This window comes from Apostichopus japonicus, chromosome 9 (genome assembly GCF_037975245.1).
Source record: "Apostichopus japonicus isolate 1M-3 chromosome 9, ASM3797524v1, whole genome shotgun sequence".
Taxonomy (NCBI): domain Eukaryota; kingdom Metazoa; phylum Echinodermata; class Holothuroidea; order Aspidochirotida; family Stichopodidae; genus Apostichopus; species Apostichopus japonicus.
The window spans coordinates 18290676-18308501 of NC_092569.1; the positions used below are offsets into that span (position 1 = coordinate 18290676).

The 17826-nt window shown below is 36.5% G+C and overlaps 1 protein-coding gene across 4 annotated transcripts in view; it reads right to left on the reverse strand.

Annotated features, from left to right (window-relative positions):
- LOC139974218 (uncharacterized) overlaps nt 1-17826 on the reverse strand; it is a 129469-nt gene that overhangs the window by 102035 nt on the left and 9608 nt on the right. The window contains exon 1 of one of the 4 annotated variants that reach the window (XM_071981222.1): nt 2192-2321. The exons of 1 other annotated variant lie outside the window; for it this stretch is intronic. In XM_071981222.1, coding sequence (XP_071837323.1) covers nt 2192-2281 — 90 coding nt within the window. In that variant the 5' untranslated portion in view covers nt 2282-2321. Of the gene's footprint in view, nt 1-2191; nt 2322-17826 lie in introns of those variants that run through there. 2 more of the 4 variants (XM_071981218.1, XM_071981220.1) reach the window with 2 other exon arrangements.

Consider the following 17826-nt stretch of genomic DNA (forward strand, 5'->3'; position numbering starts at 1 on the left):
GTTAACTTAAACATGGTCCTTTAAATTTGAAAAAAAAAAAAACGTTGTCTGTGAATAGACGACAAATGGAATTGATAGGCATTTATCAATTATCATGTAACTAAAATAACTGTTTATGACCTTTAGGTTGAATTAATGAATGAGATAAAGACATGTATTGTCATATAACTTAGAGTTGACTTGAGAAAATGACTCGGTTAGAACACTGATTAAGCTCAAAAGTAGCAACCTGCGTAATGACTTTTTCAATAAAATTGTTCACATTATAATTAAGAAAAGTCTTTAACTACTTCGATACGTTATCATGATATTCCAACAAGTATTCTAAGTTCAAGAGTTGACACCCTGAGCAATGACTTTTTTTCAAGAAACTACAACGGTACGTTATCATGATTTTCCAATAAAGTAAATCAAAAAGAATTTGGGTGACAGAATCAACCATTAAACTGCGTTCCCAGAGACAGAGCGGACTATTGTTTTAGAAAGATTTTTTTTTTCACCAAATAAGTGACATAAAAGAAAATGGCTCTTCCTTATCCACTGGGTGTTTGTAAGATAAATTTAAAGTTTTTAAGAAGGCAGATTTTTGTCAAAGCTGAATATTCTCAGATACCTATTCAAAATTGCACCGACTGAATCTTCGATATCTCCAAATGACGGACAGAAAATGTACAGTTGCTTTTTTTTTAACTCGTTAGTAAATGTTAGCAAACTAAATCTGAAAACGGAAATCTCTAAAACAGAAAATGTACTGTTGCTTCTTTTTTTTTAACTCGTTAGTAAATGTTAGCAAACTAGATCTGCGTAGTCAAGATTTCTCTTTTGTTGAATATTTTGTAACATTTTCATAATGCGAAATAGCGGTATTTAAATATATTAACATCAACATATTAAAACAACGTGTCGAAAGTAGTGTCAAAAGTTGTTTCCTTTAGTTAGCAGTGTTCTATGCAAAATCTAGACTGTTCAAAATAAATTCAGTTTATGGTTCGGATCGGGATTTTCAAGATTAAAGCATTTATTGACTAAAGCACTTAATCAAAACTGATGAAGAACCTTTTGTCATTTGCTTGATTTTGATTTGAGGAAGATATTAATCTAAGTGTAAAAATTACAACGTAGGCATTTGGTAAGATAACAATGTTTTTTTGTGAAAAAATGTCGTCGAATAGTATTTATTAATTAACTCTCCAATTGCCATCAAATATAGACATTTAAACTTTCTGATGTAAACTTCAGAAAGGTAAAATAATAATTAGGCTATATGAATGTTACATTTTTATTTTATGTGGATATGGGAAATTTAATTATTAAATGATAGATAGATCAACGTTATATTTAAACTGAAGAAGCCGTAAAGTAGAAAGTCTCGGTTTACCCGTGTAAATGTTAAATAATCAGTAAAGAATTAGAAAAAAATATAGGGGTAGTGAAAGGGGTATATTATCGTTTGGAGCATACTAGACAAACTTTAGTAAGTTAAAGTAGACACTGCTTTAACGTTATAAACCTCTTCAATTCATTTTGCTGTGGTAGATTAGCCTATATTAGAGCAACGATTTTCTGTTTATGGTGTTTATAGGTATATTTTTAAAATTGAATTTTTCTTTCTATTTCCTTCGTGTCTGTCAAAATATTACGTTTCTATAACAACGAAAAAGCGCAATAATTCAAAGTACATTAAGTATAAATCGCGGCTAAAGAAGATACTCCGCATTTTCTTATTTTCAACGACACTGTATTTTACAGTTCACACTGTGTCTATATTTCGTAGATTAAATTTATATGAATTGATGATATGTACTTTAATTGAAGAATTCGTCTAATGGTTTCTTGAACAGAGTCATTATTTTAGAAATTAAGATAATAATGTAAAATATACCGTTTGGTAAATGTGTTCTATACTACTATTTGATTAACTAATATGAAGCTGAAAAGGCGAAACAATAAATTAACAACCAGTACGTGTGACTAAATCAAATTCGACTTTATAATTACTTTTAGTTAGCATTTTTGAAATAATATTTTTAACTCTTAGATAGATCAAGTGAAAGTAAATAAAGTAAATTACCAAAGGAGAGTGTAACAAGGTTTAACATTGCAGATCGAAAACAATCGAGTTTTGCTTAAATATCGAAATGGTAACTTTACAGATGTTACACCTGAAATATAAAGTAAGAGAAAAACTTACCACTTCTTGAGAAGACACGCTGCTGGAAATAAAAATGATGAGAAACAGAGAGGTTAAACCTCCACGATGTCTTCTAAACAAGTACAACATTGTACAAAGTTACCTCTTGCAGTATAAAGTTGGAATGAATGTCAAATCCATACTGCGACAATTACGCCCGATACGAAATGAACCGGGATAATACAGTGGTGGTAGGCAACCATTCTCATACTGATTCGTCTATACATATTATTATTATATTAGTATTCCTTTCAGGGGCAGTCGTTGTGGCTCACGTGGTTTATGTTCATATTGCACCATTACAGTACGGTACAAGATAATACCATAAAAGGTACTGAAATGATGCAAGACCATACGTCATATATAGTTTTCATTTTCTTGGCATCGTAAAACTAAACAATATGACATATAATGACACATAAATAAGTATAAAAGTATCGCAGAGTTGTCAGTATTGCTTTGGCATAACCATACAAATTACCAATCGAATTGGCTTTAAAAAGCCAACAATAGGTCTGAGAAGAGTGAGAGCAACTCGCCTCCCCCTCCCCTTGCTCCTTGTAATCCTGCCAATAAAGTAGGATAAGGTCAAGAAAACTAGCCATAGGAATTTACAATCCTTTTGACATTAACAAATGTCAGACTTGAATTCATTAGATCTCTTTTCTTAATTCGAAATCCATATTTGATCATGATATATATGACGTATTTAAACTAAATCAATAGCGATTCTCACGGTAATAATTCCCCCATCGATGATTCTTAACTTGTTATTTTCCTTCTACTTGAAACAGGCACAAACGGTATTATAAATTATATAATTTCTTTTCGAAAGAGGAACCTAATTAATTTTAGTTGCCATTTCATCAACAAAAATAGCAATTTTGTTTACATAATTTATCAAAGCTTTAAATATTTGATTGTATGTTTTTTTTTTCACTAACTGTTTTGTTTAGTCCTTTAATCCTTTTTACTTTTTATTTGCCAACTCTATCTAACCGATAATAAGAACCTGGTTTGGAATATTTCGGATTTGAAAATTCAATAGTTTACATTAGTACTGTCCCTAGGAAATCAGTGTTACCCGCACAGTATAACATCTCTATATCCTCGTTCTTGGGATTTCCCATGTACGTGTTTATAAGGTGCCCCGGCAAAATAAAACTCAACATGTCAACTTTGTGTATAGCCTAAATCAGAAAAGCATAATTAAACATTACCTACAATAGATTGCAATTATTGATGTTAGTCATTGACATAAACAATCTTTAAATTTTAATATTTTAGTTAAAATTTCATTTCTGGAACTAGGACTTCTTCAACAACCAGAGGAAAGACTTAAAATGGTCAATAGTAGTATGAGTGAAATGAACAGTGGAATTATATTCTATGTAGATGAGTTCCATTGATAACTTCCTTCATGGAGAATATTGCATACATTTGATGTATCAAACATATGGAATGTGAGACACTCGAGGGTCCTGCCGTATATATATATATATGTTTGTATGTCCAGAGGTTCGAAACCGGTAAGGAAGTCCGTAATTCCACTGTAGGCGTAATGAGTTTGAAAATCAAGAACAGTAAAAAACTTCTCATTGCCGGTTTCGAACCTCTGGACATACAATCAGCGTCCGTAGTCTAGTGGTTAGGGTGTCCGAGTACATAGCGGGAGGCCCGGGTTTGAATCCCGGTGGAGATTGGAAGTTTTTACACTGTTCTTGATTTTCCAACTCATTACGATTTCAATAATATATATTCATTTGCCTTTGTCGTTTACCTCCATTTCATTAACATAAAGTTTGTTCAAAGTATCTCTTTCGAGATCCGGCTTTAAGAATCACAAATGATTTAAAGTTGGTTAGCATCATGTTTGATCGCTAGAATATGGCAAACTTTGTCCACAAAAACAGAACTAGTATTGTTCGATACAGGTGACAAACGCCTACAGTAGAATTACGGCCTTCTTTACCGATTTCGACACTCTGGACATACAATCAGCGTCCATAGCCTAGTGGTTAGGTTGTCCGCGTACAGAGCGGGAGGTCCGGGTTCGAATCCCGGTGGAGGCTGGAAGTTTTTTCACTGTTCTTGATTTTCCAACTCATTACAATTTAATTATATATATTCATTTGCCTTTGCAGTTTACTTCCATTTCATTAACATAAAGTTTGTTCAAAGTATCTCTTTCGAGATCCGGCTTTAAGAATCACAAATGATTTAAAGTTGGTTAGCATCATGTTTGATCTCTACAGTAAGGCAAAATATGTCACCTAAAACAGAACTAGTATTGTTCGATACAGGTGACACACGCCTACAGTGGAATTACATATAGATTCTGAAACCAACAACTACATAATGAGTCAACTGGGCAGCCCAAGCGTAAACACAGGTTTGTTTGCATTTGGCGTCTTCTATTTCCTTTTCTTTTTCTTCTCTGTTCCGTGTTTGTCATCATATAACGGAGGCTGTCTATATGTTTATAGTGGTGAAGGTACAACGTGTGATGTTTATATTTAGTAGCAACGACACTTCAATTGACAAGAACCACTGTCTGGTATTTTGAAACTTGGAATTTAGTTCTCGTTATTCCTTATCAGTTGCAAAAGCTCTTCTAGGACAGCATTCTTGCATCGATTTCGTCGAACTGTATGTCCATACTACCTGTTTATAAAATCCCATATAGGAAGCTCACGGTTCGCCGACTTAAAGAATCATGTTTTCTTAAAAGAATTAGGATAGTCTCCTCCCCCCAATCCCCTCCCACAACCCAGCACCTAACAAACAATTACATTTTGCATACGTTTAATAAGTGGACCGATGAAAAAGTGACAAGCCGACATTTCTTGAACATGAAAGGAGCTTATCACCTCGGCATTAACTTCTGTCAAGTGGAACAGTTTACGCGATTCCCGAATTTGTTTTTGTCTCTTTTAGTAAGGTCTTGCATTTATGATCATTGAGCAAAATTGAAAACAAGAACAATTAAAAGGAAAAGAACGCAGAAATATTATATTTTGCTTCTAACAATGATTACGTACATCTGTATATTTATTACAATACATTAAACTAATGATATATGTATTTTTTTAATAAAACATGTGGTGCATGTGCAAGCACCTTAGTTAAGTTTTGTGTACCTCCCAGCTTGTTGCTTAATCGCAGTTTTCGTTAAGTGTGAAATCAAGGACGTCATTTAACCGTAACCTATTAATTCAGTTTTAAACTTTTCCAGCAAATATTGTAGAAAATGCATAAATTTGTGCTCCAATAACTTTAAGGACACTGTACATATATTTTACATGTCTAGCTGCAGTTTCTTATTCTCTGTTGCAAATGAGACACTTCAAAAGTCCTCTTTTCTCTAAGTGTCCATTCCCGTTACTTCCATTTTCAGTTTATCATCTTTATAAGAGCAGAGGTAAATATTTCAGCAACCATGACAGGGATAATCACGTATTTAACGTTAAATGCGTCGTTAAAGTCTCAATGTGTGTTTGCCAAATTTAAACTACGACCTTTCCAGCTTACTGCTTTAAAAGCGCAGTGAAAATGACACCGTCCTTTGCAAGTTTTATATTAATATTCATTACTTTTTATTTAGTTATCTGTCGTTAAACATTTTGAGCTGAATAAAATTCGCCAGATTTTATAACGAGTCCGTGGATTCTACAAACTTCAATCAACATTTTCAAGCCCCGCCCAACAGATCATGCTCAATTAGATCTCTCTGTTTTGTTTGCGACCGTGAGGCTCAGGACTTACTTTCACTCCCGTGAATAGTGTATTTCTTTCGGTCTTACCCATGTAGCTTGCAAAATTGTGTCATTTCCTTCCATGACAAAGAATAAACAGGTGTTTTCAGACTTTTCCTTCTGGAATTGGGTAAAAAAATGTGGACGATACTAGTATATATATATGTTACATTTGTGTAATGAACATGCTGATATGGGCGGTCACAGTGATCTTACGGTAAATCGATCGCGCCATAAGGGCAACAGAAATTTTTTTTTTTTTTTCGATTGCGACAGCATTTCTCCATTAAACCCACCTAATCGGAGTGTATTTAGAATAAGAAACATTGAGTCTGCTGCGGAAGTTTGTTTTTCCGAAATTCATCTGGAAACACGTATTGAGACTTTAAGCACCGAAGCTGCTGGTGGCACTTTGATACACAATGTAGACATTGCTATGAGACAAGATTGAACCATTTCCGGTACAACAGTAGCTGTCACGCTGTGTTCACGAATGATAACCTAAATGGAGACTACTACAATGGAGGGAAAATAAGAAAAATAGCTAAATACCCCCCCCCCCCAAAAAAAAAAAAGGACCCGGTTCGCTGAATTATCCCCGTGCCGACTCCTGGCATTTCATATCAGTAAACCTGTTACTTGGAATATATTGACAGAATATATTTAATCCATGTTATTGATTAAACAAAGATATTCTTCGTTTTAGATAATTCTTACGCCCATAGATAAATTCCCGTCAGTTGATACATCGGGTCTATGACAATCCAAAGACAAACGTCGGTAGTCGAATATGTGCAGGTTTTAATCGATTGTCCTTTTCTAGATATGCAAAATTATAAACTACATAAACATGTCGATGTAATTTCAATACTTTTGTCCGGAATAAACGAATGAGTGTGACACAAAATAATGTAAATTGTGATATAAAGAACTCACTATGTGTTTGATTTGTATTATTTTAACGAAAGCATTCTCAACTAAGATACCTGAATCAAATGTCCATTGCTATCCTCTGTTTCAAGATAGCAGAACAATAACGCGTCATGCTCCTTATGTAATATTGTGACGAGCCCGGCTCCTCCGATAGTAAAACTATATCGGGACTCGCGATAGAAAGGTACTGGGGTATCTTGATGCCGTATTTATGCTTCTTCAGGAGATGTCTCGAACGGAAGAAAACAATGAGTTCACACAAAAAACAAGTTGACGAGATAGGATTTGATTTAATGATTCGGTATAATTTCTTCTCTGTCGATTCTCTTTACAAATACAACTAAATTACAATGATTTGACTTGACTTGACTTGACTCCGTCAATTAAACAATTAGGAAGAGTGATGAAATGGTGACGAAGCAACGAACTGATCACGGAGCGCTGACGGAGTGATAAATTTGCTGATCAAGTGATAAAACTTTCGGCCTCCTTTTCTTTTTAAACCTAACTTCCATAAAATCTCACTGCGCACAATCAGTAGGCAGCCAATGAACTGACCATCCAGTATTAACTTAACGATATAAAAATAATTGTGCTGGCACTGATCTGCCCTGATTGGTTGGGAGTTTGGAAGTCCATCCCCTTTCTATGGAAACTTCCATACCACGTGAGAGAACCTTCTCGAATGTTCCACAGACATAATGGAATCTATTTTGGGAAAAGGCCCTGTACCAAGATTCAATAAGATAGTTAAAAACTTCTCGTGGGAAAACTGAATCCATGACCTAGATAAATACATAAGAGGCCCTGTAAGGTGTCTCGATGGAGTGTTTTGGTAAATCAAAGAGATGGTATCACTATTTCATAACATCCCCCTCAATCTTTTAAAATTTTTGGATACTCCAAAATTTTAACATCATACTGCTTTAACTTATCATAATCTCAAGAAGGTAGAGTACTGTAAGCACATTCACTAATATTCATTGACTTCCATAAATGGTCTTCATATATCTCAAAGGTTAACATCTTGGTTACGAATTATTAAAATGATCATATGGTATATACATTGACACTATCTCCTTGAAATTGAAGTTGAAGTGTACCTCTTCAATATTGATGACATCATATGATGTAATCAAAAAAAAAAAGGAAGATATCATTAAGATATCTTAAAGTTACATGACACAGCAAAATATGCAGTATCTCTAACAAAATACATTTATGCATTTCATACATCAATAATACATTTATATCAAAAGTGAAATCATGCCGTGAATTGGGGTGAGATCAGAGAATCCTAAACTTAGTTATCTTTTAACTGAACAGAACACCTTAGCGTTCCATAAAAAATTCGTACACAAAAAAAAGAACCTTAAAATATTACAAACTCATTTACAAAACCTCCTCTTTAATGAAGGCAAAGTTTCAAAACTGCTTTGAAACCTTGTGAATCATATACATTCACCTCAAGAAAATCAACAAAATGTGACTCGATAGCATGGTGACCCTAGGTATGCACTCCGAAATGATAGTCTAGTAAAGTACCAAAGTACTAGATATTCGATACCATAAAAGAGACCCCATAGACTATGACATCAACAAATCTTTCTTCAAATTAACATATTTATACTTAACATCTTGTCTTTTAAACTTTTGAATGAATATTTGAGGAAAAGAAAATATATACATAACTTCCTCAAAAGATCTATACTTTCATTTGCTTCGATAACTGTTGCTGTAAGCAAAAGTTGCACATCTTCAATGCTGTCTCTGAATAGCTTTCAATATAACATAAATGATGCAATGTAAATATCCTTAAAATATTTTCTCAATATATGAAAACCCATGTTGCTAATATTCCGGATATGTTCTAATTGCCGGGTAAACGTTTGAACGAATTCATAAGGAGAAATAAGGTATACTCATTACACATTTGTTATAAAAGATGAAACTAGGTCAGTTGGTGGCGTTTTTAAACAATAAAGCTTATACTGTTACACCATACAGTACAATGACTTCCACTTAATAGGTATGCAGGTAATTGCCATGACGCATTCCATTCATACAATCGTGGGTAAAACACCTGTTCATCTGAACTTAAGGCAATATGCAGTTATACATATTAACCATATAATGTTTGCAACATCCTGCCTGGACTGCCTGTAATGTTCAATCCCTTTTCATGGAGAAAATTCATTATTTCCCCTGTGTTGGAATATTTTCCAACATTCCACCAAAAATCATGACTCTTAAAGCCTGTTGGAAAACATGGTGTCTGATAGGTGACCAGAACCTGTAATTCACCCAATTTGTATCGAGCCCGTTGGACTTTCATGTCTCCTTGTGGAGCATTTGCAAAAACTTTCTTTTGCCTTAATATGCTATCTTTAATGGAAGGATATGGAATTGCTAATCCTTCATTATGTGCTCTATTCTCTAGAAAGGATGCAACATTCATTGGCTTAGTGGTCAGAAGACACATGACGTGATCTGAAGTTACCCCTGGCAAAATGTTACCAAACTCATCATGAAACTCAATATGTGCATCTTGCATGACATTAACATTTTCTGCATTAGAAGTGTTACTACTCAAAACATTTCTCATTCGAGCAACCTTTTCACTTGATGAACCCTTTGTTTTCAAGACCTGACGCAATTTCTGAATGTTGGTGATATTCTTAGTTTCAGAGGATGCTCTTACAAAACATGGTTTAAGCCTGTTATAATTGAATACATCACTAAGAATTTCTCCTTTGAGAGTGGCTAACAAATAATGAGTCCTATCCAAAACTTGATGGATCACTAATGGTCCACACCATTCTGCAGCAATTTTGCGAGAGTTCGCAGTCAAGGAAGAAGACGTTGGCTTATATAGATACACTAATTGACCCGTTGAATAAATTGCACCTTTGTCCAGTTTTGCACTTATCTTAACATTTTGAGCATCTTGTTGCTTCTTTTGTAAGACTAACATTACCCTTGACAAATGATCAAATCGTTTCTTTAACAATGCAGCATATTCTCCATGAGATTGTGATAATCCTGCCATTGGATTGAACGATAAATTTGTAAGATTTGGTGGCTTACGTCCAAATGCAAGTTCAAATGGGCTATAGCTACCTAACTGAGGAGAGGAAAATGTGTTATATGCATAGGCTGATGTTGGGACAAATCGTACCCAATCCGTACCAAACTGATTTAAGTTCACTTTGAGGAAATTTGAAAGAGTCTGAATGTGTCTTTCAACCTGTAAGCTTCCATGATTGTTTACACTGATGAACTTTTGTTCAATGCCTAAAGCTTTACTTAAGAGCTCCACTAATTTTCCTGTAAGAGAAGCTGCCGCATCACTTATAATACAAGTAGGTGTACCAAAAGTTGTGACTACCCTCTGCAATAATGCTTCACATATCGTTTCAGCATCAAGAGTCTTAAGAGAAACACATACAACAAATCTAGTGATCTCATCACAAACAACCATCAAATGTTTAAATCCTGTAGCCGTTGTGGGCATAGTCTTGAAATCCAGACTAAGTCTGTCAAAAGGACGATAAGAATCAGGAATGCGAGCATGATATTGTCTCAATTTGTCCGGTTTCTTACGGAATTCTTGACAACGGAGACATGCCTGAATATAATTACTGATGCGTTGAAACATATTGCGCAGATAGAAATGCTGTCTAATGGTCAAATATGTACGCATTACACCCTGATGATTACTTAACAAGTCATCATGATATCGAGATATTATCTGTTCCACCATAGTCTCAGGTACGACTAACTGAAGAGTCATCTTAGCATCATTAGTCTCATGCAAAAATATCCTGAATAACAAACTATTACATAACAAATAATCCTCTGCTTGAGAACGAACAGTTCTAGCATGCTTAACATTACTTGGAATAATGTCATGTGCAAGAAAATCATAAACTGGTTTGTAGAAAGGACAAGTTTGTTGTTGAATTTGCAACTCTTTTACATCAAATGGCAGATCATAGTTTTTGATCAGCTTTCCTTGAATTGCCTTCATGACTTTATTTAATTCCTTTTGTTTTGGAATGTGCCCTGTAACCAAATGATCAATGTTTGTTATGACTGGCTTTGGCTGAACAAATAGTTCTGGAGGTGGTTCTCTGACTACCTCTGGCACTCTATGTCTACTCTGATCCACTAATCTTGGCTCTGAAGGTTGAGAAACACTTGTAAAATTTGGCACAACTAATATGTCAGGACTAAATGTATGTCGATTTTCACTCGGCATAGAAATAGTAGGCCTTTGAATATATGTATCTCTCTTATCAGTAGAAATAACTGGCGTAGTCCTCTTTTGTGACTCAGATTGTGGTCTCTGTGTAACACGATCATGTGTTGCCTTAGGAACGGATGTCCTTTTAACTCTATTTGTTGATTCTTTGGCTGGGGAATCCTGCTTAGACTCCTTTGTGACTTTATTCGGAAATAAATCTGGAACTTTGATTCCCATTGACCTTGCCTTTGACCTTGTCATGATTGGATTAAATGTCTCCTTAGGTAGAGTTGAAAAATCCTCACTAGAACTGACCTCTTGCGCAACCAGATCTATTTCAGAGTGGAATTCCTGTGGTGCTCTAGACAAATAATCTGCCAAAACTAATTCTGAGCCTTTTTTGTAACCAACCTGAAATGTAAATTCTGACAATTTGAACAGAAGCTTACGTAAGCGTGAAGTTGCTGGTTCTTGTTTTGATTTAAACAATTCAACAATGGCTGAGTGATCAACATACAGATATGCCTCAAATTCTACATTTTGCAATAAATGTTTGAATGCTGTCACATTAATAAATAGACCCATCATTTCTAATTCAGTTACACTATACCTCTGACATGCTGGTGGTAATATCTTAGAGTAATATGCAATAATATTCTCTTTGTCATTAACTCTTTGTGTCAGGTACGATCCTGTTGCTACTCGAGATGTGTCGCTATATAATACAAAACGACCATATTTCTGTGGCATATGCAGTATAGGTGGATTACACAACATCTCTTTAATACTTTGAAATGCACACTGATGTTCCTCTGTCCATTTAAATACCTTTCTCTTACGACTCAAATGATGTAATGGTCTCAGTAGTGCTTGAATATTTGGGAAAAATGAAGCCACATAATTAACTGCACCTACAAATCGTCTTACTGACTTAACATTGTGTGGTTTCGGTGTGTTCCTGATCGCTGCACATCTGTCATGCAAAGGTTGGATACAAGCCTCACCCTCTGGGGTTATTGAGAGCAAATGTCCCATATATCGGACTGAATTTTGAAAAATGCTACACTTTTTTGGAGAGATTTTCAATCCGTTGTCCATTAAAACCTTAAAAATTGCCTTTAGGTGTTGTTTGTGAGATCGTTTGTCTGCACTGTACACAATAATATCGTCATGATGAGCAATACAGAACTTATTTGAATTTGGGATCGTTGCCAAAATATCATTAATTTGCGACTGAAAGATCGCTGGAGATAAATTCAATCCCTGTGGTAAGCGTTTATAATAATAATGCTTTCCTCCATGAAATGATGCAATACCCGTATATTGTTGTGCATGAACACTAAGTGGCAGACAGAAGAATGCAGACTTTAAGTCAAGAACACCCAAAATTTTGGCTCCAGAGTACCCTATGGTACAGATAGTCTCATTCAGTAATGGAAATGGGTGATTGAGACGTTTTATTCTACTGTTCAAGTAGCGAAAATCTGTGACAACCCTTTTGTCTTTTGTTCCCTTCTTTGGAATGAGGAAAACCGGTGAGGTATAAGACTGATGTCCTACCGCTAAGATTCTTAATCGCACCAATTTGTCAAGCTCACTGGCGACAATGACTTTGTCCTCATCTGAAAGTCTATAGGGACGTATGTAAAATGGCTCATCATTAGTAAGCGTAATATCAGCCTCATAATTTGGACAGTGAGATAATTCACCATAAAGAGAAAATGCATCTCTATGTGAATCTAGATATTCATATATGCTTTCTGTTTCTGAAGCATTTAGAATACTTTGTTCCAAATTAATGTTTTCTCTCATGATTTCCTGTTCGGATTTGGAAACCAGGGGATCATCGGCTGTCAAATGTGGATAACGATGTAAATTATATCGTGTAATTTCATCACGATTCTCTTTAGAGTTAGAATTGGTTTGAAAAAGAGACGGTTTTTCGATGTCTCTCATGACATTTAGAAAATCTAGAGAATCAGTAGGTATGTCTTCTGTGACCGTAATGATATCTGCTAAATCTAAATGAGCCACTGTGCGAGAAGGATTCAGAAAAAATTTCCGATTACCCATGTTCCTTAGTAGAATCTTTGTTCTACCTTTATGCATTTTCACTAACATTCGTGAAGGACACATACGAGATATCAGAGGAAACGGTTTAATAACCACATCTGCATTTCCTGCATATAGTGGAAGACGTCCCTGTACAGTAATGTATCTTTGCTGACCTGGGTAAATAACGAATCTCTGCACTGGCCTAAGGAAAACTTTGGCTTGTTTAATTCTAAAACAGTTCGTGGTAAAGTCCAAAGATCCATTCAATTCCTTCAGAGTTGGACTACCTAATATTAAGTCAATACCTGTCAGGTTTGCAGCGATTAAAGCAGAAAGCTGAAATTCATGACCTTGAATTTTGACCTGAAATGTTATCGTGCTACACGCATGAATAAACTGACCATTACCCAACTTTAGGTTTACTACATCAACTGAGACTGGTTGTATAGAGGATAAATACTTTGAATTTTGCACTGTAGAAGAAGAAATGATAGAGCATGTTGCTCCACTATCAAACAACAGTGAAATTCCTTTACCATCATGTAAAGTACCTCTTACAAAATTACGTGTGTCCAGTTGAATATCCACAATACGGTCGTTCCCTGTATATCTAGAACTAGGAATATTACTATTCTTCCAAATATTATTTGCTTTACGTTTCGATCTTCCCTTACTTGGTACATTGTCTGGAGTCACTGTATGATGAGTGCAATCATAAGTGCTCCCTACTGAAAATTCTGTGTTGGTACTCTGTTTACCTTAGCCTCCATTTCATGGCTTAGGCGAATTTGGCAATATTTTGCAAAATGACCTCGATTTTGGCAGTAGTAACATGTGACTGAAGGATTAAAATACGGTAACCTTCTCCTGTTATTATTCTGACCTGTCCTAGGACCACGAGAATCACGAGAACTATATCTTTGCCTCATATCTTTAGGATTGTCTTGCGATTCTGACCTACGTGACTGATCAAACTTAGTTTCTAACTCCTGAATTTTGGTACACAACTCGTGTATCTCAGAAGATGCAGAAATAGTAGGAGCCTGAACAGAAGACGCTTTGTCGTGCATTGCCATAAATAGTTCGGAAGAAACTGTGGGTTGACTTTGGATTTGTAAGTCAAAATAGCACTGTACTTTCATGACCAAATCTGCAATTGTTGCTTTTGGTGATGCAGACATTAACACTGCTGAGCGACATTGCAAAGGCAGGGTCGAGATGAATTTATCTTTAATTTGATCATCGCCATAACTTAACTGTGCTGCAGCTTTGGAAATTTTGGCCAAATGAGCTTGAGCTGTATCACCTGGCGTATAGCTTAATGCATGAAATGCCTGTGATTTAGCGTAGGAAGAAGTTCCTGGACTGAAACGAGCAAGGAATTGTGTGCGCAGATCATCAATAGTTGAAAAATTTTTGTTTTCAATCCAGAGTCTGGCTTGGCCTTTAAGTGTTCGCTTAAATATGCGACATATTTCATTAAATTCTTCCGCTACAGCCTCAGGGGTGGTTTGGGACGGCAATTTATGCAACTCCAAATAATCTTCAAATCCCAAATAATGAGCTTCGGCTAAATCTGCATCAATTACATCGCCCTGAAATCGTGATGGCAAAAAATCAGTGGGCCTATGTTTCTGCATAACATTAACAGAGGTAGAAGTTTCCTGTTCACTGACGGACATTATGCCGCATACAATTAGGCTAGTTATGAGTACTCAACATGAGCCTATACTAAATTGAACACACTATAGACCGCAATTAAACACAAATAACAAATATGCAATACATGGACACGATTAAAATAACTTATCGTTACACTCTGATCTCAAATAGGGGTTGGGATACAAATTGGCATGATTTCACTCACCCTTAAGTTTTAACTAAGAACTGGTAGTGGAACTGCAAACGATGATTGAAGTCCCTCGGTTAACAGTAGTAGTAGTAGTAGCAGCAGGTAGGTAGTAGCAGGTAGGTAGTAGCAGGTAGGCCTACATATCGTATAACTGCAGATTCGTTCGCCGTTAACATCGGGTAGAGTCTAGGGCTTAGATCGCGAAAATGTTCAGTTCTGATGTTTAGAGCTGTAGTATGCTACGTACTAGTTGCGCGAATGTTCAAACGCGAACTGCATGCTGGGTTGATTAACGTTAGTGTACAGATCAGTGGTTCCGGTGTACAGACTTAGGCTAGTATAGGCTGACTTCCCTCGTAGAGTGTGTATGTTAGGCAAGGTCGTGAACATACGTTGTGTTCCTCGTTAGGTCTTCGGGCCAAAAAAAAAAATCACCTGTTCGTTATTGAACGTAACGAACGAAAGTTGTGAAAAGTTCCGTTTCCGTTTTGTTCCTGAAGAAAGCAACCGATCTCCACCATGTAATATTGTGACGAGCCCGGCTCCTCCGATAGTAAAACTATATCGGGACTCGCGATAGAAAGGTACTGGGGTATCTTGATGCCGTATTTATGCTTCTTCAGGAGATGTCTCGAACGGAAGAAAACAATGAGTTCACACAAAAAACAAGTTGACGAGATAGGATTTGATTTAATGATTCGGTATAATTTCTTCTCTGTCGATTCTCTTTACAAATACAACTAAATTACAATGATTTGACTTGACTTGACTTGACTCCGTCAATTAAACAATTAGGAAGAGTGATGAAATGGTGACGAAGCAACGAACTGATCACGGAGCGCTGACGGAGTGATAAATTTGCTGATCAAGTGATAAAACTTTCGGCCTCCTTTTCTTTTTAAACCTAACTTCCATAAAATCTCACTGCGCACAATCAGTAGGCAGCCAATGAACTGACCATCCAGTATTAACTTAACGATATAAAAATAATTGTGCTGGCACTGATCTGCCCTGATTGGTTGGGAGTTTGGAAGTCCATCCCCTTTCTATGGAAACTTCCATACCACGTGAGAGAACCTTCTCGAATGTTCCACAGACATAATGGAATCTATTTTGGGAAAAGGCCCTGTACCAAGATTCAATAAGATAGTTAAAAACTTCTCGTGGGAAAACTGAATCCATGACCTAGATAAATACATAAGAGGTCCTGTAAGGTGTCTCGATGGAGTGTTTTGGTAAATCAAAGAGATGGTATCACTATTTCATAACACTTACACAAAGTTTGACATTTCTTTGCGTCTTTTCAAGGTCAATTTATGAAGCTACCTTTATTAATGTCTGACTTCAGGATAAAATCTTCCTGGTTTATTCGAGAGAAAGATTATTAATCCATGATTGTAGTATACATTCCAAGTGTAAAAGCAATTCAAACAACCACAATACAGTTCCAAAACTTTAGATTATTTCACATGCATTCATTGCACGCTATTATTACCTGAATGTTTTTCATCGCATGCCTCAGAGTATGAGTTCAATTTGATATGTGTTTGTTTATGCAGAACAATGCACTACGGCTATTCAATTAATATTAAATTCATAAGGACAGATACGCCCGGACAATTAACCCCGAGGACAAAAACCCCCCGGACAACTACCCACCCGGACAATAACCTCCTCGGACGAATACTCCTTAGACAATTACCCCCCGGATAAATAACTCCGTCCGAATATCCCCTGGACATATGCCGTTACTATAGGGGACAAATGCAGCGACGGATACGCAGGTCTTTTATGAGTTTAGTTTCCCTCAACATATTCCCTGGTCCCTCGGGCACTGCGAAAGGAATTTTACAATTGGGTGAGGGTGCCGGTTAAACTGGAACCACTAGGGTCGTCGTGTGCCTTGGCACTTTTAACTTCCTCCTCACTTTTTAAGAAGATTCGAGCTTTCAATCATAAATCCCCCAAACTCCTGGATAGTGTTTGGCAATGGACTGAGGCCCGGGGCGAGATAGGTGGGGCCGACGGTTGAAGAAGCACGAGGGGGGGTGGGTCAATCATGATATTAACTATTAATTTACTATTAGTTATAGTGACACTATTCTGTATTACTAATCTCCGAACAATTCCGGCTTTATTGCGACTTACCAATTTTTAAGATTTCTGATGAATAATTTTACTTGATGATTTGTTATGTTATGTTATGTTAGTTTTTGTATAGCGCTTTATATGACACTATTAAATTTGGTTATATCAGAATAATAATCTGATATATCTTTCATGGTCCTAATGGGCTTTCGTACTACGGGGTTCACCAGCTAAAGATCCGCTTGGTTTACGGGCTCGGGGGGGGGTCTTAGGTGGGGGCGTGGGTGGGGGATGGGGACGGGGACTTGAACTTAATATGGTTTAGTTCGGGTAGTAACCTGGGTGAGTAATATGTGCCGGTGTAATTCCCGAAAATAATTGCCGGGGGTTGGGGGTAATTGTCCTCGGGGTAATTGTCAAGGGTGTACTTGTCCGGGGGTAATTGTCTGGGGGATACTTATCCTCGGGGGTATTTGTCCTCTCGGGTGTATGTCCGGGGGTAGTTGTCCTCGGAGGTATTCGTCCTCGGGTTTTTTTTTGTCCGGGGGTGATTGTCAGGGGGTACTTGTCCCGGGGGTATGAGTCCGGGAGTATAGGTCTGGGGGGTATTTGTCCAGGGGTAGTTGTCCGGCAACCCTGATTTGAAGTGTTTAAACTGACTAAATTCCAGTCGGAAATCTACTGCATTATAAGAACAGGTGTCTCA